This window comes from Rhipicephalus sanguineus, unplaced genomic scaffold, assembly GCF_013339695.2.
Source record: "Rhipicephalus sanguineus isolate Rsan-2018 unplaced genomic scaffold, BIME_Rsan_1.4 Seq1078, whole genome shotgun sequence".
Classification (NCBI taxonomy): domain Eukaryota; kingdom Metazoa; phylum Arthropoda; class Arachnida; order Ixodida; family Ixodidae; genus Rhipicephalus; species Rhipicephalus sanguineus.
In genome coordinates this window covers 473-27838 of record NW_023614285.1, presented here as the reverse complement: position 1 = coordinate 27838, position 27366 = coordinate 473, and the positions used below count along the sequence as shown (strand labels likewise).

Below are 27366 nucleotides of genomic sequence, written 5' to 3'. Positions count from 1 at the left end.
CTTGACAAGCCTACATAGATTACAGAGATGGATTACATAGAGCCAGTAATCCATCTTTTATGTCAATTTTCATTCATTTATGGATAGTGCTGAATATATTCTATCTGTGCTGTTCTCTTTGTTTCTGCAAACAGTTCACTGTGTTCTGAGATGCTTTTTGTTAGGTAGGATAATTGATGCCATGTAAACAGTGTTTCACTCTCATATACCACTACAGTCAAATCTCGTTAATACGTACCCGCTTTAAACGTACTAACGGTTAAAACGTAGTTGCGACGAATTCCCGACCGAGCCCCATAGAGCCCAATGCATTCGCTGACCGCTTAAGCCGTAGTGGTTCGCCCTATGCCTACCGGTTAGTGCGTACCCTGCGCCCGAGATAACTTTTTGTGCCATAAAATTTTACGTCACCGCTGAAAATCTCGACGCCACAATGTGCCGCCAAAGGTTTTCCGTCTTTTCTAGAAGTGCGGAGATCGGTCGATCACCGATTCCGACTTCCGTGCGATTGCACGTAAGCATCGGGAAAGAACGAAGGCTAGGCGGCGGCCACCGACGAACGCGTCAGCATGACTTATCGCCGACAACCTTATCACAATAAGTATCTTCAGCTATCTGCCCGGACACGCGTGCAGCACAGCGCTACTTTAAGCCTACTGCACGCTTTTACTTGGCGACAACCTCAACGCGCTGGGCCGCCGATCGCTGCCGCCTCGTGCGGGGCTGTGTTCAAGCGCGCACCGCTATGTAGAAACAAAAGCAGATCGCTGTTGCGGAGTTGAGCATTGCGGGTCGCGGACGCCGCGAAACCTCGCTGCATTGACGATATCACGCTAAACGCACGCGTACGGTACAGCAAGCGTAGCGCTGTTGTAACCATATTGCACGCTTTTATTAGGCGACCACCCAACGCGCCTCCGTTCGCTGCCAGGACCGCTACAGCGTCGCGGAGGAAGCTCGACATCGCTGCGTTAACCGAACAAGCTACTCGCCGCATCTGTGCACGGTCTGGAACGAAGTGGGCACGAAGAACAATCCCACCACTGATGCGCGCGTGCGGTACAGCAAGCGGCCCGGTAGTGACGGCGTACGTGAGCCGAGGCAGGCGACGCGCTGCACGCAACTACCCAGGAGACGATCGGCTCCACGCGGCCGTATCGCGTGTCAGTTTTCGTTTTGTAGCAGATCGCGGTACGGACGCATACACATATATTGCGGAATGCAGACACTGTCCGTTTTGTCGCTATGTCGGTCACTGCGTATCCCGGACCCTCTAATAGTTTCGAAATGCTCTTTGGCGTGGCCACCGCGCGCTATCGGGCGGTCGTGCGAGAGTGCTAGGATATTTTCTCCACTTTGGCAAAAAGAAAGAAAAGGCTTTGCGATGGGTACTTTAGACAATATTTGCTGTGGCACTCTATTTCTCTGCTGGCGGCGATGGCGTACGCCAGGAGAGGCAAATTTGTACTTGGTGGTTAATGCGTACTACCGTTTAGTGCGTAGTTATGCCGCGTTCCCGGCAGGTACGTATTAACGAGGTTTCACTGTATCTTCATCTTTTTCTTTGTGTGTGTGTGTGTGTGTGTGTGTGCGTGCGTGTGTGTGTGTGTGTGTGCGTGCGTGCATGTGTGTGTGTGTGTGTGAAAGAGAGAGAGAGAGACATAACTTCTTTTTTTTAACTTTCAGTTGAATGCCGACATGTTTGAGGAAGGTGTCCTGACTGAGATTATGAAGCAGACCCCTATGATCCAGAAGAGCGTCTACAAGGTAAGTTTTATTCACATTGCTAAAGTTTTAATACATTGCAGTCTTCTGTTGAAGACCAAGCATGGTACTTCGGTTGGCTTGCACAAGTTTGTTTATCCAAAGCGTGAGCTTCACCTGGCTACCTACTCTGTTCTCCTTTTCAGCTCTAAATTTTGCAGTACATTCGAACCCACTTATAACAATATTCAACTGGAAGGTTATGTTGTTATACCAACAATTACTATAATCGATGATGGAAATGTTAGCGCTAAAATGGATGACACAAAGAAAGGGAACACACCACGAACGCTAACTTGCAGTCGAAGGTTTATTTCGGAAAAACATCAAAGACTCCATATGCGCATGCATGTGAGGAAAAAATTGGAAGCAATGAAACAGCCAAAAGAGTTATCAATGTCAATAACCCAGCTCTAGTCGCACACTGCATTAAGATAGTACAAGAGTGTATGGGTCACCTTAGTCCAATATTTTCCTTTCCTTTTCCTTTCTGCACAGACATCCAGTGGCCATGTTTAATTGTTATTACTGGTAATGCAGCACGGTACATTGTAGTAAGTGGTTTATTTCACCATAGAAGATGCATAGAAGGTCACAGTTCAGAGGCTACTCATTTTTATATTTTGTATATTGTTAAAATTGTTATCCTTATAAGTGAGCTTGACAGTGTAGTTGAAGCTGCAAAGAAGAAAGTGAATATGTACTTGTTTTCAGTCGAATTTATACTTCCTGATTAATTTGGGGTTTCTGCATTCTTATGATGTTATTATCGTGAAAAATGAGGAATAGCACCCGATTTGTAGTGAATGAAACCTTTGATTAGGTTTTTTTTTTCTTAGACTAGCGTGGTCAGCGATTGTTTACTTTGAACTAAACCTGGCTCCTGTGCGATTGTGCTGCCTGGTTGACACATCATGAAATCCGTTTTCGTAGGGGGAGTTGAACGATTCCAAGAATGTACTGGACTTCCTGATGGAACAGCCAAACATCATGCCTCGGCTGAACCAGCGAGTCCTTGCACCAGGAACCAACTTTGTGGATCTCACTGGGCGTGTCGGTCAGTTTAGGTTTTTGCTTACTGCATCTCTGTGTGATACTAGTATATCTTAGCCATACTTTATGAATCGCATGACAGTCGTGTATGTGCTGCATTTTGCTGAAATATAACGGATAACCGCATCATGTTCTCCTTTATACAGTCTTTTGTAATTGGTAATCCACATTCTTTGAACCACTCTACCACGAGATAGAGCTGCACACCTTGACTAACAACCTGGCTGCATTATTGTGTGGCACACACAAGTCTTTTGTATGTTAAATGCATGTAATGTAGCACTGATAATACTGGAATAGCATGTAAGATAATTTCTCTCTTAAATGAATGAAATAAGGGCTTTTCTCATTGAGCTTTCGTGCTGATCAATTTTTTTTGTAATATCTGTTTTTATGGCAACTAGCACAGCATTGGTTAGTTGCACAATGCCTGATCATTGCCACTCATGGGGTGCTTCCAGGAAGCAGCATATTGAGGTCTTGAGCAGTGTTATCAGTTACACCTGTGTTATCAACTGCGTTCAGAGAATATATTCCAACAGGCGTCTTGAGAAATCCTTATTTGTTGTTTCTCTAACTTGGTGTTTCCTGTATGTAATGTGAAGTGGGAAGAATCACGTACACTGTTGATATAACGCATTTTACTCAGACTTTGAGTGAGCCAAGTGTGTGAAGTACCCATAAGTCGTTGCCCTACATTGTCACTATGTTAGCCACAACCCTGTACCTATCTCTACAGAAAGGAAACAGAATAAAACCTTGTCTTTTGTTGCTCTGTAATGAAGGAAAAACATTTGTAATCTTATAATATAAGCTTCAACAGTGTTTCTGTGCAAGAGCTATAACGAAGTCATTAATATCGTTCTTTACCTTGTGTATTTCAGTTTGATCATTTATGCAAAGTATAGCTGGTGACGTACTTTTTACATTAAAAGGGCTGCAAAATAGATTTCTGAATGATTCAGCAGTTCAAGAAAACTCACTTCACTGACAAAAACACTTCAATTTTATTGAAGCAAGTAAAGAACTTGCATGGATGTTCTTTATTGAGAATAAAAGTATACCTACTAGCCCAGCTAAGAACTCTTCTGTATTTGGCTGTTATTTAAATGGCAGTGACGGCTTGCTCTAGAAAGAAAAATGAAGAAACTCAGTTATATTCATTGGTAAATAATGTGTATGTCTGCTATAATGTTATGCTTCCTGAGTGCTGGGCTATACGTTTGTCGTTTGTTGTTTCAGTTGTAGGGCTGACTCCCGACGACTTTGCATCGCTCTCTCCTCCTGACATGGGTGCCACATTTGCATCGCAGGTTCTTTACGTACTCCCTAAAGGTGAGACCCCTTCCCTCCTAATAAGCCAGTTGCTTTCATTTACAGAGCAAGAGCTGCATTAAACTCCTTAACTGGTTGTTTGGCAAAGTCCGCGGTTATCACCTGTCGTGGCACGTTGCATGGCTTTCGTTAAAATAAAACTCTCCTGTCTCCCAAGCAAAGTATTTTTTGAAAATTTATGCCTTCATTCAAAGTAATCTTGAGATTACCTGGGATCATTACTCAAATACCATATAGCTTCTCTGAACTAGGTAAAGCTACTACACATTTGCAAAATAGAGAAGTGCACAGCTTATCACAGGATGACGAAGAAGACTTGCACCCACAGGAAAGGCACATTGCCCATCCCTGCTTCCAAGCATTCAGATTCTGGCCAAGAGGGGTGATACATTTGTGCCCTAATTGATGGAAGCATTCCATGTAGAAAGAAAGAAGTGATGTGCATCAGTGACACTTACGTTTCACATCGGTGAATTGGTTTTAGAAGGGTTGCTGTAGCTTTCGTGTGCATTGTAAGATGACTGGCTTCTGATGCGTGACGTTGTCTGCAGAACTTCTTTGCTTCTTTATACGCGTTTTTTGTATGGTCGTAATGAACTTAAGTTGCAATGTCGCGGTTGTCATGTGTCTCCTTTAGCATTCTGTCCTAAGTTTTACGCTTCTGTATTCTTCTATTATGAACCAACCAGCCCAGCAACACGTCGTGCCGTTTCACATTTTAGTGGGGGAAACGGTCCATTGTGGCCATGCTGTTCCGTGCAGCAGCATAACTGTTATGACAAGCTCTTTTTTCATTTTCAGTGAACTTAAACCTTACAGTGCAAATGTAAATGAGTCATTGCACCATTGTCATTCGTCCATGACATAATCCCTCACTTCACGCAGACCGGACGCGGTACTACCCACTGACTGCCTGGGTGGTAGGAGACTTCGACACACCAGAGGGACGACACCTGCTGCGTAGTGCCATGGAACATCTGGTGAGTTTGCGCATATGTGTTTGCATGCAGAATGGAAAGGACCTATAGTATTTTTGAGATTTTTATTAAGCTTGGCAGGTATGTCCTATGTCAGTGATGCCATACTTGCCAAGTTCTGAAATTTCTCTGACCTGTCGCATTTAGAAGCTAGCAAAGTATAACAGCTGTTTCTTTTCGGCACTCTAGTTTGTTTTCTAGGGTTAGTAACAATTTCAGACAGGCTAGCTGTGTTTGCAGGGTAGAGTTGCGTGTATTAATATACAGTAACTTACTGCACTCTCATGCATTATTTATAATTTTAATTTATTTACTTACATAATTACAGCGAGGTAAATGTTTACTTCATTGGAACTGTCCAAATAAGCTGAGAAAGTTTGTTTGTGTGCATCTGTTAGTTAATGCTTGCATTGTTCAGCTATGTTTACACGCATCTGCATATAGTGCAAGGGGAAATGCAATAAACTGCAAGGCTTTTTTATTTCAGTTCTTGAATATGCAGTGCTCAATGCATTTTTAACAGTTGAAGTGGCAATCACTAAACATGCTTGTGCGTAAGCTATGCCATGTGCTTCACTGCTTGCAATGCCGAGCTTGATGTGCTTTGTCTCACTGCCTCATTTTCAGCTCTGTTCCAGCTTCTAGGTCAGTGAAAAGGGGCTTCGTCGATTGAAGTTTTTACTCTTGAGTGGCTTATTAGAGGCTGTAATTTTCCCAGGTGCTCCCCACCTCTTCTTTTCTTTTTTTATCGCGTGTTTGCCTTATTTACTTGCCATTCTTTGTATCTTCATTTCTCCTTTTTCTTTCATCAAGTGTAGGGTAGCAAACCAGAAGCCTCTCTTCAAACTCGGTTCTCTCTCTTTCTCTTTGTGTTTTGGTTCTGGTTGGTCCTTGCATGAGCTTGATTCTAGCGTGCATTAGTTGTAATGTGAATTAGTAACACGAATAATTGACGGGTAGTGTTCCCATTCTCAAATGTTTTTGGTGGAAGCGTATGACTACACCGTGGTCATTTTTCAGAAGAGAGTTGACAAAAATTGAATTTGCAAATTCTGATACAATAACGAGGCTACAAGGGGTTTGGGTTGTCTCTAGCAACGTACCATCACATTCTCTAGTACTCCTCCCAATCTCTCAACACTAAATGTGGCCACTAGTGCGACCAATATGTAGCGTTAAATACCGTATTTACACGATTGTAAGTTGACTCTAATGTAGGTCGAACCCCCTAAGATCGCACGGCAACAAAAAAAAATTCTGGTGTGCAAAGGTGGCTTCGCGGCAGTGCTTCAAAGCTCTACGGGAAAGCTAGCTTCGCGGCAATACCCGGGAATCATTTTTTAGAAAATTTTCCACAAAACGTTGCTGAGGGTGCGGGTTATACACAAGAAAATACGATATATGTTTCAGATAAAGCCGGAACGTAAACACAATGTCGTAATCATGCCACAGCATGCCTGATTTCTCGTTTGTTTCGGTTTTGGTTGTAAGTCAACCTTTCAACCGGAACTAGTTTCCGTTTCGATTGGAAGTTGAGCCCCCAACTTCGGATTTCAGTTTAAGATAAAATGTGTCGACCTACAATCGTGTAAATACGGTAGTAACTAATCAGGATGGTCGAGGGACGGCAGAGGACTGATTGGCCAATCGAGTTATTGACACCTTTAGTTTCCTGCCTGAGGCGCAAAATATGATGACTGCAATGTCACCAAATGCTCCACAGCTCTGAATGTGGATGCTGCATTGTCCAGATGACAGGTTTACATGTCATAGCTGTCCTCTGTCATCCACAGCATTGCACATCACAACGGGGATTGCGGTAACCTTGTATTGGGAAATGCTATCCCTACAACTTCCTTAGCCTCCCTTTTCCGAGGATAAGATTATCAACCATGCCCCCATTCTCCTCACCACATTTCGCCACTGATATGATGACACAAGGTCAGGTTTGGCTTCTTACAATCACATTTTTACAGCAAGTGTAAGGAATATCTGTTGGAGGCTCTCAACAGGAATTCTATGATAAAGTCAAGAAAATTTGGCGACAGCCGTGTTGATTTTATATTTGTACCTGTTTGAGATGGTGTATGGTATCTTCAACATACACTCATTAATTATAGTATGTATGTGCACGTTATAATCAAGATAATGCAGAGGTATGCATGACAATTATCGCTTATTCTGTTGCTAGGTGATGGTATTTCTTGGCTGCTCGCATCCTACCCTTGTGCTTCTGTCATCTGTCCTGCTTCTTGCTTGAGGCATGCACAATGTGTCATTATTTTTTTCAGGCAGCCATGGAAGACCCTTTGTTTGACGTAAGCATGGCTGCATTCTTCTGTGGCGTTTTCCTTTTGTCGAGAGTTCTAGCACTGCCAGGCAACATTTACTGCTTGTTTATACGTGAACTATCGATTGGTCCACAGAAAAAAAAATACTGGTTGCAAAGTCTCACTTTAGCACAAAATGTGGCGCATCAAGTGTACTTTGGTGCCTTGTACATTACAATGCACGTATTCATGAACCTGTCACAGATGAAGCACGAACAGTACTGCTGCCTGGCAGTGCTGTTTTATGATTTGCAGTCATGCCTGCAATGCCTGGCATGTTGTTACGTTCATCATTCCTGCATGACCTGCTGCTTGTGCATGTTGTAGGGTTGCCTCTTCGCAAAAGTTGCTTAATTAAAGCATAGCATCATTAATTCAACTCATCACTAAAGGAAAGCTCTGATTACCTTTCTCAAGGTTGATAGTTAAGTGTTGTGCACCTGGAAAGCTGCAGTTTTACTACACGCATTGTTTCACCTTAATTTGTAAATTTCTGTTGCCAAGACACCATAAGAAGAGACCTGTTCTCCCATTCAACGTGTAATCCTGTGGTGTTTCTTTTCATAACGTTAATGTCTAAAACGTTTTATTTAAAGTGTATACATGAGTCTCAATTTTTCGCATTGGCACATGGATATAAGTATTCATCTGTGTACATGAACTAATGCCACGGATTTTTTTATTGCACTTCACATTTACACTGCATTTCATAGTGTTCACCCTCACTTTGAATTTTGCTTAGGTTGCTTTAGCTTGTTTGGGTTTCAATACTCCAGATCGGTAAACCATAATTTGATCTGTGCTAGCCTCCTGAAAACTGTCATTCAAGAAACCTGTTAATTATGGCATTAGCCTTATATGAAAGGTAGTTTTTGGACACATAGTTCAGATAATGAATAGAGCCTCTTATGCACTTGTCCTGCATACGCCGAGGTTCGTGCATATGGCCAAGAGAAGACTCGGCCACCTTCATCGACAAAGCAAGATTGGCTTGTTTGGCTGATGCATTAAAAAATACCGTATTTACTCGAATCTAACGCGCACCTTTTTTCTGGTAAAATGAGTCCAAAAATCGCATGCGCGTTAGAATCGAGTACCGAAAAAAAAAAAAAAAAACTCGGTTATCGTATTGCCATCGGCATTTCAAAATGGCCGCCTCCTACGCGCCTTGGCCATTTCTGCCATTATTGTTTCAGTTCGTACGTGTGCTGAGGAGATTGTCATCCCGTTCTGCGTTCGCATCGACGGCATGAAAGTGCCGACTCCAAATACTCGACGAGTGCACCACGATGCAGCATTTAAAAGAATGGTTATTACATGTGCTGAGACGGGCGGAAATCGGGCCGCATCGCGGTCGTTCGCAGTTCCCGCAACGTGCGTGTGAGACTGGCGCAAATAGAAGCAGAATATTTTTTACAGCAAAGCTTCACGAAAAGGTTTCAGTGAACCAAGGCAGGGCCGGTTTCCCGAAATCGAAGAGCGTTGACAGCGACAAGGAGTTGTCCGACAGCGACGAGGACTGATCTATTACGCGACTCGTATCGCCGCCGTAGTGGTGACAGTTTTAGCGGCAAGGCCCACTTTTTGACTGTGTTTTACTTTTTTGAAACTTTAGTTCTTTAAAACCCAAATACTTGTTCTTCTGAATGCGCAAAGTTTCACTCCTACGGACTTTTTTGTTCTTTTCTCTCACGAAAAAATGGGTGCGCGTTACAATCGATGTGTTGCTTCTTTTTTTTTTTTGGTCGCGGAAAACGGGTGCGCGTTACAATCGAGGGCGCGGTATAATCGAGTAAATACGGTAACTGCTGGCCCAGTAAACACCTGCTGAACCGTAAGAGCATGTAGTAATAGCTTTCACAAAAACAATTTGTAATATATACATCTAAAAATTTTTGAAACTTGCTTTTCTAAGCCCCTGCATTCTCCATTTTATCACATATTGCTTTTTGTCTAAAGGACATGCCCAGCATGGAGCTTGTATGGAAAGTTAGCTGCGCACAACTGCTATATGGTAATCAATGAATGTAGACTGCATTAGTACTTGTTAACTTGTTAAGCATATTATGCTTAGTTTGACTTAGTGCTGATCTAATGATTGCCATTTAAAGCCCTGCAGAGCCGATAGGGTATCTACATAAATAAGTAATTGATACTAATTATGCTTTATTGGGAAGCCACCTTAAGACATTTGCATAAAGGTCCAGTACTGTGTGTAATTGGATAACTTAAACTTTCTGTTTACAATTCACATTGAATAAAGAACACGGATGATTTATTTTAGCTACATTAATGCTAAGAATTACGAAATTAATTTAGCAGAAAACATATTTTCATCTTAATTGGACATGTATGGGGTTGTTGTATCACAGCTAGTGAAGCTCTGCAGGTTTGTTCTAGCAAAATCAATGTGCTAATTCACGGTGCTGTGCAGGTGTTCAGGTGCCTAACTTAACTTGATTAATAACCACAAATCACTAAAGTGTTGGCATGTTAGAGAAAGGTTTCCCTGAAATCTTTAAATTTTTACTAGACAACTGGTGGTCAGTTAGAGCAACAGAATCGTTACCAAGGGACGGGAAAAGCAGTCAAGGAAGGCAGCGAGTTAGACAGAGTGATGATATAAGCAGGTTCACAGGGATGATATGGAATTGGCTCACAGAAGATAGGGTGAATCATTGGGAGGCGCCTTCGTCTTCCAGGGGGCTTAGACAGGCTGAAAATTAGGATGACGATGATGACTATCTATCGTATTTCTGACGAAATGTTGCTTTCTTCCAACCTCAGGACAGCACCAATGACATGCGCTTCGGTGTCATTTTCAACCCCGGCGAATCAAGTGCCGCAAATGGCGAATCTGTAAATAAGGTTATTTGGACGGCACTCGAGTCACTGCCAGCACTGGAGGCCATTGGGTTCCTGCGAAAACTGCTCTCGGAGAAGAACTACGCTGAATTTGCTGCTGGCCGAAAGAAGGCTTTCGAGTTCCTTTCACCCGTGAGTCATTTGCTCTCATTGTTTGACAACTGCAAGTTTATTTTTGCACTACTGTACAACTGCAAGTTTATTGAACATAGATATCTATAGGCTAACAAAGAATGAATGGATGAATGAAGCTTTATTTCTACTGAACATTTGCACAATGGAGGAGGGTGAGAAAAAAGGCATAGAAAGACAGCTTGAGAAACCTCAACCCCCTTGCAAGCAGCGAGACAGTTCAGCAAAGCATACAATGAGAAGCAACAGAAAAAAGACAATAAAGTAGAGTTGTGCGAATAGTAAATTTTAGGTCCGAAGCGAATTTCGAAGCGAATTCGAATAGTTTATATCGCATATTATGAAGAAAAATGAGCATATTTGTCATGACCCAACTAACCAGGGCAATATTTTTAAAGTTGAAACGAGACATATGCATAAGTCATTCTTTTTGGTTCAGAGGGAAGTGGAAGCAACTTAGAGTAGTAGCAGGACTTGACTTTCGGTAGAATGCAAGTGATAACCTGTAAAATATGTTACGTTTTAAAATTTACTATACTTAGAGCATATAAGCCGGTATAACAAGCTTTTAAACTTAAAAAATGATGAATCGATGTGAGGGTAATACAGTAAAACCTCATTAATTCGAACTCGGTTATTTCGAACTCCCGCATAATTAGAAGGATTTCTGCGGCCCCATATTTTGCAATGCCAATTTGAGTGAATAATTTGAAGCGGCGGTCACTACCAGCCCGGTTTATTCGAAAACTTCGGGTGCCATGTGCCAATTCCCAATCCTGACTTAGCCACAAATCCGCAGAAACGATGGCCCTTAGGAGTCACAAGGCAATGCAGTGTAGCGATACTAATGAGTGACAAGTTGAGCACCCCAGCCTCGCTGCTGCCAGCGCAAGAAAAAAAAAGAAAGAAAAAGCGGTCTCGTGGTCAGCTGAAATGTCCGCCTGTGCAAAAGAAGGCGTGCTTCACTGCAAGACAGTGGTGACACGTGGGCAGCATGACGCATGCTTCTCGCAACGTCGGCGCATCATGATTTACCCATTCTTTCTGGGAAAATACAGAAATTAATAAAGGGCGGTCTCACGGAATTCGCGATGTACGCGAACCTCCGATTGGCGGTTGTTCCGGCAATTTGCGCACTTGTACTGCTGACGGAATACTTGCCTGCAACGCCTACTTCGAAAACTCAGTTCGAGAACTTCAGTGATCATCTTTTCCACCCAGAACACATCGCGAATTCCGTCGCACTGGTCATTATTAAATTCTTTATTTTACCAGAAAGAATGGGCCAATGGTCGCATCATGATGCGCTGAAGCTGCGAGGAACAGGTGACATGCTGCCCGCGTGTCACCACTGTGTTGCAGCGAAGCATGTCTTTTTTTTTTTTTCCGCAGGCGCGCATTTCACTTGACCACGAGACCGTTTTTTTTTTCCTCGTTTTTTTTTCTTGCACTGGCAGCAGCGAGGCCCGCCGTTTCCCCGGTTTGGAGGCAAAATTGGGGCCAGGTATTGCTGGAAAACATAACCCTTGTAGCCGCAAACTAGCAGGCACAGCAAAGCGACCACCTCTGATTACTTCCAGTAATTCAAAGTTCCTTGCATACCGCTTTTTGTATGTTTGGTTAATTCGAAAACCCGCTTAATTAGATTTTTCACAGTCCCAGTGACTCTGAATTAACGAGGTTTTACTGTATGTTCATTTAACCTTGAAGTGGGGCTTCGCGGCAGTGCGGATTTCTCCTGGAAAGGTGTGGTCACGGTATAGCACACCTCCACTGCAGTGAAACCACCTTTACAGGGGGTTACATGCTGTTTATATATATGTCTATTCGTTTGTTTTGAATACTTCGAAATTTCCTAGAATTTAAATTTCATTTTGAAGCGAATTCGAATACTGTAATATTCGTTCGAATCTTCGAAGTGGTCGAATATTCGCACAAGCCTACAATAAAGACATAACTTTGGTGCAGTATTTAAGTATGTACAGTAGACGCCACTGACACGTATACATTAACAAACGCGTAGGGTATGCTGTGAGAAAATTGTCAGCAAGAAACAAGCAATGGCAATCGCAACAGAAAACAGTATACAGTTGAACCCCTTGATAAGAGACACTGATGTAAGAGACAACTGGCTATGAGACAGCATGTCTGGTACAGCGTGAAACATGGGGCAGAGTGGCCGATGCATTAATGTGCGCTTAAGAGAGCACAAACATTCACTTAGGAATCCTAATGCTTCACATCTCGCATTGCATTGCAACACGTGTGGCTGTTCACCTGTTTTTGCTGATGCGGAGATATTGTCAAGATATAGTTGCAAGATAACTAGAGAGGTGATAGAGGCCTTCCACATTAGCCATTAGGGTGACCACACACACTAACCTTTTTTTTTTCTTTATTGCTGAAGATGGCCTGTCATTGATGCATCTGCCATCTTACAGTATTGTCAAGGTGGACACTGGTCATTGTAATCACAAAAGAACAATTTAAACTTGAATAAGCACTACTCTCATGTTATGATAATTGGTCATAATGCTGGCAACTTCTATGTGGAGGTAGCGCAGAAGTTAGGGGACAACAGCATCCTTTGAAGCGGAAGCTTAAAGGGGCCCTGAAACACCTTTCCAAGTAAGTAGCCATGGAATGGCTTCACTAAAGGAGCGTATTGCCTCGCAAATTGACCTCCGCAAAAAATTTTAGAATCCGTCCAGTACAAGCGGAGTTACAGAGATTTGTCGCATGCTGTAATTGCTTTCTCTCTTCTCTCGTCCGGACGAAAGCACCGGAAGCAAAGCAGGGTGGAATGGCACGGGGGAAGAAGATACGTCACACATGCCTCGTGACCTTGAGCACTTTTCCTTTTATTGCGATAGCAATTACAGTAGAACCTCGTTAATACGTTTCCGAAAAAAACGCGGAAAATAAACGTATGATCCAGGAAAACGTACGATCCGAATCCAGTAAAAATTGAGGCTGACAAGGCCATATTGGGGGGCAAGGGCAAAAAACGTTTATTTCTCAAAAGCCATGGAGGGACTCTTCGATTTTCGAACTCCTGGCATCTCGCTGGCAGCCAGAGGTCAGCCAGCTAGTTCCGGTCGTGACCGAAAATAACGTCGTGGTCACGTGTATGGAAATCCCGAGACAACCCGAATATTGCAAAATCGAACTCTGTGACAACCAGCGTAAACGTAAAGAAACGCTACCGCCGTGTCAGCAGACGAAACTTTGCGCCGCATGAGCGTCGGTTCTTTCTGCATTGCCGCTTGGAAATATGTGGCTAGGTTTGCCGAAGAGCAGAAGTGATATTCTCGAGCATACGCATTTGGGATACGATAACGTACGTTCGCAAGATCACGCGTGACTTGCCCCGTCCGTGAAGAAAAATCCGCCCCGCTAAAGGCTTAACAAGCTCAACTCTTCGCAAGTGCACGTAACAATCGTGGTACAACACGATATGCGAAATCTCGCGAAAGTGATAAGCGTCCCCGAAAGCGACAGCTGTTCGCGGCAATCGCATACTACGTCGCATCCTCGCGCTGATCAGTTTGCGTTCTGTCTTAACTTCAGACCTGTGCTATGGTCGCCGCCACTCGTAATCGTACCATCTCACACGGCGGAACGGGCTTTAAAAGATAACGCCCGGCGTAATGGCAACCGAAGGTGAAGTCCCCATGCACCCGCACTTTGATCTGTCGAGTCCTCAAAAAGATGGCGGCGAGCGCGCATCGTCTCGTTTTGGCGTGTGATAACCAAAAACTTTCCAGATATCTTCCAGAACAAATCTTTTCTGGCAGCTTCTGACGACCCGCTGGTAGGCAGAATTGCCCAGCCAGAGAAATACGCCGACTGGAATTGCGCCGGGCGCAGCAACCCAAAAACTAATGCGCTCCGGGAGAAAAGTGTGGGGGAAATTATCGGCCATATTCACTGGGCACAATGGTGGCGTTGCTATGGTTACGGGTCGCGGCGTGTTGTGCAGCGGTGGCGATGCGGCGGCGGCATGTGCGTTTCCACCTCAAGCCGTTTGAAGATTTTGACGGCCAGCGTCGCCGCCTGCCTTCGGGTCGGTGTGTGGTTGACAGAGAGCGGCGATCGAGCAATTCGGAAGAGACGCGGAGGGGACAATTGTGCAAAGCAGAGAAAGCGCGGAGGGGGGGGGGGGAGGCACTGCGGAGAAGCTGCCGTCGCCGCGCGGCGGCTGTCTGCCACTTCGCGCTTCACAAGTACACGAGAGGGCCCTTTTTGCGCGCCTGAATGGGAGTTTCTGATTACAAAACGTATCATACGACCGCAGTTTTCCGCGGTGCTGAACGTTGCTGCCGAATAATCGTATTTTCCGGGAACGTATTAACCGGAACGTATTACACACAGCTGTATTGGGTTATTTTTAATTTTCGCGATTTCGACCGTAGGAGCCGGAAAATCGTACTAAGCGGGAACGTATCAACGAGGTTCTACTGTACACAGGCGGGGATAAAAAACCTGATTATCGGATACGGAAGCTTATTCTTTGGGTAACAAGTTCCAGTCTCGTACAGTTTGTGGGAAAAAAAGGTTTGGAAAAACTGCTCGCGTTGCCGTCGCGTTTCAAAAACTGCATTGCGCAGTGCCTATATGTTGCTGCGTTTCAGCTGTTCCAAGACTTGGCTTATTCAGTATGGAAGCTCATTAAAAAGAGGTCATTTTGCGGGCCGAACTAGTAGTAACAGAGCTGTGTTGCGCATTACCGATCTCTCCGCAGAAACGGCAGAGTGGTTATTTCAGGAGCGGGGTGCTATCCTGCGCGCAGCTATTGCAGAGCCATTCAGGTAAAGCGAAATTTTAAATGTAGTATGTGGCACAGACGATAGGTTGTCATTAGTCGACAGTGGTAAGGAGCTCACCGACAGGAATACCAAAGGACACAAAGCGTAAATTAATGATTTTTACGCCGATGTAGGCAACGCAGACCTTATTTCTGACTTAGCATTAAAGGTACAATTCTTTTCTCATAAGTTCGGTGCTCATTAGTTTTGCGCTTGCATTAGAACTGGGCATGTAGGAACTTAGGTCAGCTGCGTATTGCGACAGAAAAAATCGCGCTGTCGACCCTTGTCGGGGTGCATTTACAGCTTTGACACACGATGCAAACTTGTTCGTGTGGCCTGGCCGTTGTGAAACCCGAACTTGTCATGTGAATTTTCTGCAAGCGTAAAATTTTTTCCTTTCTATTAGGATTGCGTGAACGGCACTTTTTGAGGCTGAATCGTATCTAAGCCGAATATTGAAGAGCCGTTTTTACGATCAGTATTAAATGGCATTTGCATCGGAGTGTTAATAATTTTAGCATCAAAAGCACTAACAGAGCGTCGTAAACAGTCGGGTTCCTCGCACCCGCAATACACTTCAGAGAGTGCGAATGACTGTTTTATTGCAGATAAAAGTCTGGCTCCCCGAGCATATGCTGTTATGTTTACTGCTTATGCCGTGCCCATGGTGATGAAACTCATATTTTTGCTCTAATTTAAGGCTTATTTCGGTGTAGTTGGCATTTAAAAATATCATTGAACTATACAAAATATATTTGGATTTACGAATAGGACTCTTCAATTCAAAGACCTAAGTGTAAATGTATCACTGTTCAAATCGATGTTCGACATTTTTTAATATTTGTGCACCCATTCTTTCTGTATCTCTTGAGCTTACGTACAGTAAAATAACACAATAACTCACATTTACGGTGCTTTGCTAGGTTGATCGTTCAAGCTATCTCTGTTGCCCACGAGACTCAGTCAACAGGTGTTGACTGTACAAAGGTTTTACTGTTTTTTTAACGGTGCAGTGTGAAGCTGTTTGACTATTTTGCATACATGTTGTAGCGCAAACAAATGTCTTAACACTTTGAATTCAGGGCTGAGATTTCTCCCGATAACTATTCTGTATTTCCATGACTTTCAGCAATCTCATCTGCTCAGCAGGTGAAGAGTAAGTACAAAGCGCTTTAACTAATTGCGCATCCTTTAATGAACGGTGGGGGGGTTGCTTTTGGCCACCTCAGAAGCGCTTCCTGCTTCGGCATCGATTTTTTATTTCTGTAGTCCATTCCCTCTTGCTTCATACCTTTGCATTCGAATGCATTTACAGTTGTGCCTTCTTCAAAACTGCGGTGTGTTAATACCCGATAGTGCAAATTTCCTGCTTCATGTTTTGTCGTCCTTGAAAACCACTTGAAGCAACGTTTTAAAATGAATGCCTGCCAGAAACTAAATCTGTAAGAAACAAGAATCACGTGCAAGTGGCTGCTTCAGCGAGTTCTGAAATGCTTTCTTTCTACATTCGAAACTTTATATTGATCATTGTTGTAACGAATTATTGGTACCGGATGCAAGTCGAGTGACCTTACAACAGAAAGACCTGTATAGCAATACTCCTTTCATCCTGTGTGTATCACGAGTGTTGTAGTGCACAACTTTTGCAGGGAAGTGACTTGCGTAACTATCTCGAGAATCCTGAGCTCTTCGGTACATATGTTTTCCACAGTATAATGGAAGGAATTCTAAAGTCTGGCTGGCTGTGCCTTAACGACACCGCAGGTACGAGAAAACCAAGATAATATTGTGTAGACCAAGCCCCATAAGATTCTTTGTTATAGCTGTTGTGAATTGGCAACCACCCGTTTGTAGCACGAAGCCTCAAGGAAATGCACATGGATTTCATACGGATCCATATGGATATAGATCCGTATGGAGCCATAATCCACATGGATTGTGGCTTCGTGCTGCATATGGGTGGTTGTCAATTATCCCTTTCGTAACTCCACCCACCTTACAGGATTCTGCACAACTCATTTGAAGTTGTTATAGCCGTGGGCACAGTTGTCCCCCTGACAGTTGTGTTTGTTCCCTTTGTTGTACGAGTCACTTTGCGACGAAGATGTTCATATCAACTGGCACTCAACCGTGTTCTCGTTGGATGCAACTTCTTCGCGACGTGGTCCGAGTGTGCCAGCTTCTCGCTTGCCTTGGTTATTTCTTGTCTACTGCTTGCACAACATGCTGGATTCCTCTTGCTCCGACCAACAACCTCTTTCTCCTGGCAGATAAGAACATCCGGCATCGAGCCTGCGCCCTTCAGGACGCAGCCAATGCGCTCGTCGACACCGAGCTCGACTGGGGCTTCGAGAAGATCTGCCAGGACATCGTCCAGGCTCGCAAGGAAAGAGGCAAGTAGCTCTGTAGTTTCTTGCGGTGCTCCGCAAGTTTGACCCAAGCATGGTACCGCTCTAAGCCAGTGTCGCGGAAAGCCATTTGTCCCACGTTCGAATTACGGATTGGGATGAATTTTTCATCTACTATGAAAATTTTTCTTAGGTTTCCTTTCTAGCTTCTTCCTACGAACGTGTGCGTGACAATTACAGTAGACTCCCAGTATTGTTGCTTAGATGGAACAACTGCAGCTAGTATGATTGGTTTCGTACTTTATTTCCACACCCCTGTTCATCTCTCAGTAAATGAAACTCTTGTTTAAAGGAACATATTTTCCTGGTCCCTTCAGGTTCCATTTCACTAGTCTACTGTTCCCTTTAATGAATATTGCTCCACATTGCTGTGCTTCTAATATGATTTATTTGCTATAACATCGTAACTTATTAATGCAGGTTACATTTCATTTTTACATTTAATGACTCTCCGGCATATCAGCACTGTTCAACAAAGTAGCCTTTGTGTTAAAAAATTAGAGAAAGTTAACCATCATTGCTCCTTGCACTCTTTAGGAGAGGAGTCAGTGCCTTATGTACCGAAGAACTACCATGTCGCTCCGCGACCCGCGCCGGTGACCTCAGACGCCCCAGTACCTGATTTGCCACACGTCGAGGCGTCCAACGAAGAGGGAGGCCCGAAGAGGTACAGCCGAAGGCTTAGGGGATTGGTGGTCGCAAGCGACGAAGAGGACGCGACGGAAAACGGCGCAGCCGAGGCAACTCGGGAAGACAAGACCGAAAATCCTCCTTCCGCGCAGACAACTGCCACTCGGGATGCCACGGCAGACGTTCCCGACGCATCAACGCCGGATAGCCAGTCATCATCCAAGCCTTCGTCGTCTAGCAAGGGTAAGCATCCATTGCAGCATGTGTCGGTTATTCTTGGTGCATGCGTGACTTCACAGGTCCGGGATTGGAGGGGTAGGGGCATTAGCTTATGGCGAATTCCTATGGCAGATTTGGAGTGGCCGACGAAATCTGTGCCAAAGCACTCCGCTTCGGTGGAGGGCAGTTAAAGTAAATCTGCGAATGAAACACAGGACCGCTCTGCCAGAGCAACTGGCACAGTGGGAGGGGTGAAAAAAGGGCATGTTCACAAGTGCACATGGGCAGCATGTCGCATCAGTCACGCAGTACACAGCACTGTGTCCCACTCTGTGAATGCGCAACTTCACGTTCATAAGCGCATGTTCGCGAGCGCATGCGGGCAGTGCATTACGTCAGTCACGTGGTACACTGCGCGGTGCTGCGTCCTGCGCACACGCGACTTCCAGTTGTCTCCGTCGATTTTCATGGAGTAGAGAGGGCTATTCCGTGGAGCGCATCTGGAGGCAGAGCTGCTCCGAATCTGCCAATGAAAAATACGGGAGGCACTCTCAGTCGACCAATGGAATAGACTTGCTCAGCAAAGAGCAGAAACACTGCTACCAGAAGTGCTTCGAAACTGCCATTGGAATTCACCATTAGAGCAACAAAGAGACATATACCCTAGTTACACGGGCATGCTAACCTCAGTTACGACGGACCTCAGTTAACCGGAATAAACTATAGTTAGCACCAACTGTGGTTGGCACATGTTACACGCGAAAAGTTGTCCTTAGTTTGGGTCACTGAAGGAGGTCACGTGACACTAAGTTTCGTGATTAAAATATAAACGTTTAGCTGGTTTTTATAAAAAATACTGACAAATACAATGTATTTCGGTTAAAATAAATCCTTTCTCCTTGCATCTGCAGTCCCTGAGCGTATTCCATCAAGTGCTTTGCCAATGTTTGGCTTAAATAAGGGCTAGTCTCGCAACTATGGGTGAAGTCAACTTACAGTCGGTGCGAAAGCCAAGACAATCCGTTGCTTGATACGTTTGTACAGTGTACTAACACTGTATACGTTTGTATCGCCGTGTTTGGTGCGTGGTTTGTTTTGACGGACTGTTTCGCGTGTCAGCGCTTCTGTTCTTGAGAAAGGCAAGTTTACTTGCTTTCGGGAAGACGTTTCAGCCTCCAGTGGAGCCACACTGCCTTCGACCACAGACTTGGGTGCCGCCATTTTGTTAGTTAGCTTCCTTAACTGAGGTGGTCAACCTCAGTTCGAAGCAACCACGGTTAGTGGGATAACTGCGGTTAGGCTTTCCGTCTAACTGGATGTAACTGCGGTTTAAGGGAACTGAGGTTTGCCGTAACTGAGGTTAGCGTGCCCGTGTAACAAGGGTAATAGAGGGGTTGTAGGTGGTGCTTCTCGTCTTGGAGCAGTTACTAGTGAAATAGCATATTAATGTTCATTCGTTGGCCTGTGGTGGCTTAGGCACGGGAGGTCTAGAGACTGCTTTATCCTCACTGAAGTACACGCACTCGCATGTTTCATCAAACTTGTTGGAGTGAAACATGCAGTTCCTGTTACTGGCCTGCAATGCGCTTAAAGCAAATCACGATGGCGTTAATCGTATTTCTCTCGTTTTTCTGGAAAACAACAGGTGTTGCATCAGGAAAGCACATGATGCTGTATTAACCTGTGTAATGTGTAGGGTGCATGCTAAGTCAGCAGTCCAGTGGAGTTACGATAACCCTGTCAGTTAAGCATTTAGGAACTCGCTAGAGCTAAAATTGTACGAGCATTTTCGAGGGAGTTTCGTATCGAGGAAGAATGGTGGTCAAGAATGAGAAAGGGAACTCGCGCTCTTGTGTCTGCTTTCTTTTTTCTGAGATGCCCGCATTTTATTTAATTTTGCTGAAACCTACCTTACACCCCATTACATATTGACAGGCACTTTCATTACTTACGTGGCAGGTGTCACGCGAGGCAACATCAGACGGCAAAATGATTTTGCCACAGTAAGCAACCTTGCCAAGTGACAGTGAGCTAGTATGCCACATATAAAAGCTCGGTGTTGAGATGCTACGCAGTTTCTTGTCACCAGACGGCATATTTGGGAACATTTTGGCAACTACACAAAATGCAAAACTGCCGCATCAAGATGCACTATTCAGGGCTCCGTTTTCATGCTGAACTAAAGGAGACTGCCAACTCCACATTTGGCAACAAACTTGGTTTTAAAATTTGGACCCTGTTGTCATTGATGGTATGATGCGCCGTATTGGCTGCTCGTGGCAATTAGTGGCGAGAAAATGATTCCAGGAAAATAATTGTTATAAAAGACCCTTGGACATGTTTGGGGCTTTTTTTGCTTTTTCTGCCAATATATGTGAAAATTTTAAAATGTTAAAGAATCGCCTCCAGTAACGCAGATTTTGTTGCCTTTCTTGATTGCTTTACAAAGGTATTGAAACCTCGATATAACGAACACGGATATAACAAAATATCGGTTATAACGAAGTAAATGAAAAATAGTCTTGCAGTACATAGTGTTAGGCATATACTTTTATAACGAATTTTCAGATATAACGAAGTTATTTTCGTGTAAGATGTAACTTCGTTATAATGAGGTTTGAGTGTACATGTAATTTTTGCAAAGGCTATATATGTGTCTTCAAATTATGTCCGCAGTTGCTGCACATAGTAGATGCAGTCAGTGACTTTTATGGCCACTCTGTGCTTTGCTGTGTGTGCACCTTTTTTTTCTTTCTTTTCTGCAACTGGCTGTTTGTCAGCTATGCCATTTAGAATGTCTGTGCTGCACCTGTTCAGTGCCTGTTACAAACAACATTCAGGGTGTCTAGCAAGTGGGGTTTGGGGTGCTGGGGGGAATCGTCGAGGGAAGTTTCTGCATTGGCAAACATCAACTGATGTGGTTGCAAGAACTGATTTTTGCCAGAGCAAATTGTGCAAAAAATCCGTGAGAACATTCTGCTACACCCGGAGTGCTAGCTCAATATCTGACCATCTCTGGCCAGTGAATATTTGGCCATTGAACATAAAGCCATCCCTGCAGGCTAAAGTGTTGGGACGATTTTTTTCTTCCAATCTAGTACTCTTTGTAGTTTAAATGAAATCTGTTTTAAAAAATGTGTACACATTACCTTGTCTTTTGTTTCTTCTACAAGGGGCAATGCTATGCCTGTAATAGTGCCAGTCGTGCTTTCATGGTGCATGCTTGACAGCAATGCCATGGCTTTAGCAATTTGTTGAATTTGAGTTTTGGCAGTCTTGGTATGCTGGTTGAGTTGTTGTCGAAGTCGAACTCACTTTCACGCTGAGGTACCTTGCGCATGCTTTCATCCCCTGTGGGAATTGCACACATTTCAATGCCATTGTCCACTTTGGCAGAGTCGTGGAATGTTTTACCAGATAGAATTTTCATCCCATACCTGCGAAGGTCAGCCATTGGGTCTTGGCCACAGTCTGCAGTCAGAATTGTAGTGGCTTTTGTCCCCGACGTTAACAGCGCCTTTGTCAGTGGCACTGTCAACCTAGCACTCATAAAGCAATGGGCAGTTGCTTCTGGTTCAGCAGTCTTCTACGTGTCTGCAAGTGTGCTGACTGCAGTAAAAAAAGATTCGAGTTGTGTTCAGTAGCCGGGTTCAGTAATGAACCTGAATATTTATTGAACCACGCCCTCTCCTTGAGTGAAAACTTCTATGGAAACTGGCACTCTTTGGCCACCATTGGCCTTTGTGCCATAAAACAACATGATCACTCAATCAATTAATCAATAACTTAATCGACCAACCAATCAATCTATGGCTGCACGGCTTGCATAGCTTTCACAGCTTTGCCTGCTGTGTATGGAACATAAGTTATCCGAGATCTTGCCAAAGTGAAACTTCACTGATACATGTGTGGAACAGCCTGAAAAACTGAATGTTGTCGGGAAAGATGGATTTGCTAGACACCCTGAGGCCCCGATGGGGCCGGCTTGCGCTCGTTTGGCCAGCTCTAGCGTAGAGGCTCTCGCCAGACCACTTTGTGGGCCCGTTGCTCAGCTGCCACGGGCTCGTCTGCGAGGTATTTGTGCTTTGGCGAGTGATCTCTGGCAAGAGCTTTGACGCACGCGATTTTTCGTCGCGGCGGTGATGATGTGACACGTCTAGTGTTGCGGGTGGTGCCCAGGAGGGGAGGCGTCTGGCGGCGAACGGCGGGCATACCCCGTGGTGCGCCGGCGCAAGTCGCTGTGGTTTGGCAGCTACCGTCGCCACGTGCTGCGGCATGCCGCCTCTGCTGCTGCTGCTCCGCCCGGCCACAGAAAGACGCCCGCTGTGATCGGTAGGGGTCTCCCCCCTCCCCCAGAACCCTCGCCCTCCCAATTTCTCTCGCGCCTGTTGGCCTTTGCTTGCACGGTGTCTGGAATGGCGGGGAGTGGGGTGTCCTTTCGTGGTGGTGGTCCAGTAAGGGGGAAGTTCTTGAGGGCAGAGGCTTGTTTTCAGTTATACAGGTGTCACACGATGCAATTTCGGTTGTGGTCAAGCCCTGTCCGTGTTAAGCTGTCTGATTACGGTTGGCTTGCTTACGCAAGAATCGGAAGGGAGCCATCGCATTGAGAAATTTGATCCTAATTGGGTATCGATCATGATTGAAGTGCCCATGTGACACCGGTATTAGATGCTAGCTGAGGCTATGTGGCCCACTGAAGAAGCCATAGATGACAGGAAGGAGAGCTGCTACAACAATGTGATGAGGCAAAAAGAAAATTGTCAATGCAAAATTATTATCAAGACAGCAATTAGCAGTGATACTTGCTTGGAGATCCACATCTGCCAACCAGTGATTATGATCAACACCACTGGCATATGGTAGTCACCCAGGCAAACGGGAGCATTTCATTGATCGATTGATCACTGACTGGTAATTCATTGCCTAGGGCACTTCAAAATGATATCAAAACAGCGCCTACATGTTTGAAGCAATGCTGTGGCACTTTCAAAGCAGGGGGGCAGGAATTTCTCATGCAGTATGCATTTTCTGTGGACCTGCGGCCTCTTGAGCCACAAAAGTGCCTGTCGTGCCCTCATCTACTATCTATTCTGTTCAGCTCCGGATTCGCTGAAGAAAATGGATTCGTTGCCTCTCTGAAATTTAGGTTGATTTCAAAGACTCGGCACTTGGGCACTCTATGAGCTTTAATACTCTGATCAGTTGTGATTTCGAGGTCGTAGGCCGTCTTGAGGTTAGACTAATGTTCTGCTTGCACTGGCCTGCAGCTGCACTCTGGCATATAGCTTAGGCTGTATGGAATGTTGTGTTCATAGAACTGCAGCAACAAAGCAATTTGAGATGAGATGGCCTTGTTAGGAATTATCACGTACACTCAAGGGCAGCACCCCTAATTTGGCAACTTATGATTTTTTGAGAAAACAGAAGAAGTTTGCCTGCTCTTCTTCTCTGAAGACATGGTGTGAAATGCCTTCGGGCACTGTTGTGAAAAGATTTAAAACAGAGGCATATCTTATACCGTAGTTGATACGGAAAGTGACCGTATTTAACACTGTAGCTGGTATGGAAGGCGACTGCAAAGCGACCGTATCTACTGACCATATCTGACCGCAAATCAAACGTGAGTAATGGCAGCAAAGACCAACACGAAGACTTAAAGGGGTACTAACACCTTTTTCAGAAGCGACGTTTACTCCGCCATACAAATCCCCTGTATGCAGAGATGGCTCTGAGCAAGTGTGAAACTCGGTAAATGCTGATAAGATATTTTATTTTGATATCAAAGTCAATTTTCCCATGGCGCACCTACCGACATCGACGCTAGCTTGACGTCAGGCTACAGTACCAATTCTGGTGACTTCACGCAGCAGTCTGGCTAGTTGTGATGATGTTAGGTACCAAAACTTCCAAGATGGCCGCTTGTGCGTCACCAACGAAGCCACGGTGCGGAGCGGCCGTGGAAACGTCACTATATATTGTGCGAGCAGGTGACGAGAAACTCATACCGCTTTGTGACGTCAGGGTACAGTAGGAACCTGAAATTAGTTTTGAAAAACATACTGTAATTACTTTTTGAGGGTGCACTCGCACTTAGCACTTACCTTTTCTATGCTCTTGAGGGCTTGACCTTTCATTTGACGCAAGAAAACTGAAAATTTTCTTGGCAGTACTCCTTTAATGGGTACCTAGGTGCATGTTGCGTGTAATAACAGAGTCCATTATGAACATCACTAGCACTCGCTATTCTGTGGTGCGTACAAAAATAACATGGAAGCCGCACACTGCCAAGTAGGATCTTGCAGATATGGCCCTTACACGAGTGTACATGGTAATGACTTTGGCGTCATGTTGAGTCTGCACGGCACTGCATACTGCTATGGGCACCCCATGCCTGTGGAGAAAGAGCCTGATTTTTTTTTTTTTTTTTGCTTTTCAGATCAAGCTGAGACAAATCACGTGTGCATAATATGCCTTTTTTTGGGGCATTCCAAGCTCTTTCTTCTGTCACCTGGCTTTTTGCAAAGAATGTTTCTTTTTTTGTGTGTGTCATTCACAACTAGTGTAAAATGGCACCACATAATGAAAATCTGGCTCTAACAGAGGGAAATGCTTGGTGGTGGTTGTGTTTCTATCAGATTAGGGGCCCACTTCTAAGTGATTTTCATTCTTTATATTTATTGTATATCCCTGTTTGAATGTGTGCATTCCAGTAATTCCATGTGTTGTCTGTCCATAAGATTATGGAAATTTAACATATGGATTCCGTATATACTCTAAAATTATATGGAAATCATACGGACTTTTGTAATCACATACGGAACTTTTCAGTGGATATGGTGATATGTTATTTGAAGTAAATCAAAGTACTAAAGCTTAAGACAATGTCTTTTTAAGCATGAGAAGCTGAAAGAATTGTAGTGTTATGGTATTTCAACCTTATATATGTTACATACAATTTTATTATGTAGTATTCTTGCTTGATGTAGAAAAATCATTTGCCAATGTACCTATAGGCTAAAATGGTGCCATCTTCCTGCAGCAAAATTTTCAGTGATCTACTCACCCCTTTCTTTTAGCTCAGAATTTGATCACGTGCAGTGAAGCAGATACTGGTAACAGGCAACTATATGTTGAATGATTTGTGTTCCTGCAAGTTTCAAACCTCTGCCAATGAGTTCGCTTCATAATAGTCTTATCCAATTCCTCTGAACAGAACTAATGCCTATTAGAACTAACATTCTTAATTGTCTACGGAGGTATTGTTTTCAGTGGTATTTGCACAATATACATATATATACTAGGTATATGATACTATACAATGAAAGCGTGTAAAAGCCTCTTGTAAAGCTGCGACTTTCTTGTTGCTTGCTACCAGAAGGGTGGGCAGCAGTTGCATGTAGCCACTGTAGCAACCCAACTTTCAACATTGTCAACATTTCGCTCACAAGTGTATGTGCTTTATGGCCACATTTTCCTTTTTTTTAAATTATTTGCCATCATTTCTGGAGGCCCCCAGGTTATTTCTTTTAAAAGATATTTCTTCCCACATGAATTTTCAGGAAATACCTGCATGAATGTCAAAATTTGTTACCGCAACCTCTTTCTTTTTTTTCTTGTGTGTGTGTCTAAATCGAGAAATTTCTATCTTGCCACATTCGTTGTCAGGTGTCAGAAGCAGTAAAAGCTAAAGCGCTGTAATTTTTTCGAAATATAACAGATTGTCCACGGCTTAACATAACAGTGTGGCTTAACACCATTGAACCCGGTGCAGACAAGGTCTCATCTAGAAGTTCGGCAAAGCGGCGGCGGTCGTCGTCGGACGGAGCGGGAAAGAACTGCGACTCGACGCTACCGGTCGCCAAGATTGTGGCGAAGGACAGGTCGCCATCGATGGAAACCCGGCAGACAGCTGCTCCTACACGGTCAAAGGAAGCTAGTCCCGGCTCAGCTGAGTCGAGCAAAGCACAACAGGAAAAGGTGAATTGAGGGCTTTCATGTTGGTGCTCAATGCCAAATGTATGTGCTCCTATGGTAATCAATGAACTGTGGGCTTGAGATGCATGCTACAACCAATGCCACGAAAAACACATTTACATGATGCGGATACTAACGCAGGGTAGTTGTGCTCTCCGGTTGAGGGGGGGACCCTGCTTTAGAAGCATACTTCTTTCATTTTGAGCTGATTTTTGCGAAACAATTACAGCTTATGTATTTTTATATGCTGATATCAAATATGCAAATATGTTTCAGGACAGTATGCTGCTTTTAAAATATTGAGCAGTTCATGTGCCTGGTTAGGAGCAAGATTTTCTACTAAATTGTGAGAGTGACAAAGCAAATGAGCATACCACAGTAATCTAGAACAAATACTGTATGCAGTAAAACAAGAATGTTCTGTCCTTTGTTCTTACTGTCTAGCCCTGTTTTAAGTGCCATGAAGTAGCTTACCAAACCATGTCATTGTAACTGATTTCTCCATCTGCGCTGTGGATTAACTTTATTTTCATCTTTTCTCGTTCTAGGTGGCACAAGCACAGGGAAGTCAAACTGGTGAGGTAACTGAGGATGCATCCTCCGTTGAAGGTGAGCATTTCGTCTGTGAGGCCCAGCGGCAGATGGTATCTACGGATGCAAGCGCTAAGTTAGTGCTTGCACCTGTAGATATTGCCACGTGCCTTTCTTTATCACTTTTGGTGTATTCGGTTTTCAGCCACAAAGACTGTCAGCAACGCTCAGCGCGAACCGCGCCTCATTGTTCGAGAACCTTCGCGACCATTGTAGATCGTTTTGTTAAGATTGCGCGCAAGACGCGCACACTCGAGCTTATTCTAGAATTTGCACG

At 44.2% G+C, this 27366-nt stretch overlaps 1 protein-coding gene across 1 annotated transcript in view; it reads left to right on the top strand.

The window, feature by feature from the left end:
• The window catches only part of LOC119376066 (UDP-glucose:glycoprotein glucosyltransferase 1-like), a gene marked incomplete at both ends in the record, with an annotated part of 51312 nt that extends 24205 nt beyond the window's left edge, over positions 1-27107 (top strand). Inside the window, 10 exon segments of the mRNA XM_049411358.1 lie at positions 1687-1767; positions 2698-2821; positions 4060-4152; positions 5038-5132; positions 10247-10456; positions 17372-17660; positions 18213-18548; positions 22704-22856; positions 26296-26501; positions 27047-27107. Of these exon segments, the coding sequence (XP_049267315.1) occupies positions 1687-1767; positions 2698-2821; positions 4060-4152; positions 5038-5132; positions 10247-10456; positions 17372-17660; positions 18213-18548; positions 22704-22856; positions 26296-26501; positions 27047-27107 (1648 nt within the window).
• Between the last annotated feature and the right edge of the window lie 259 nt (positions 27108-27366).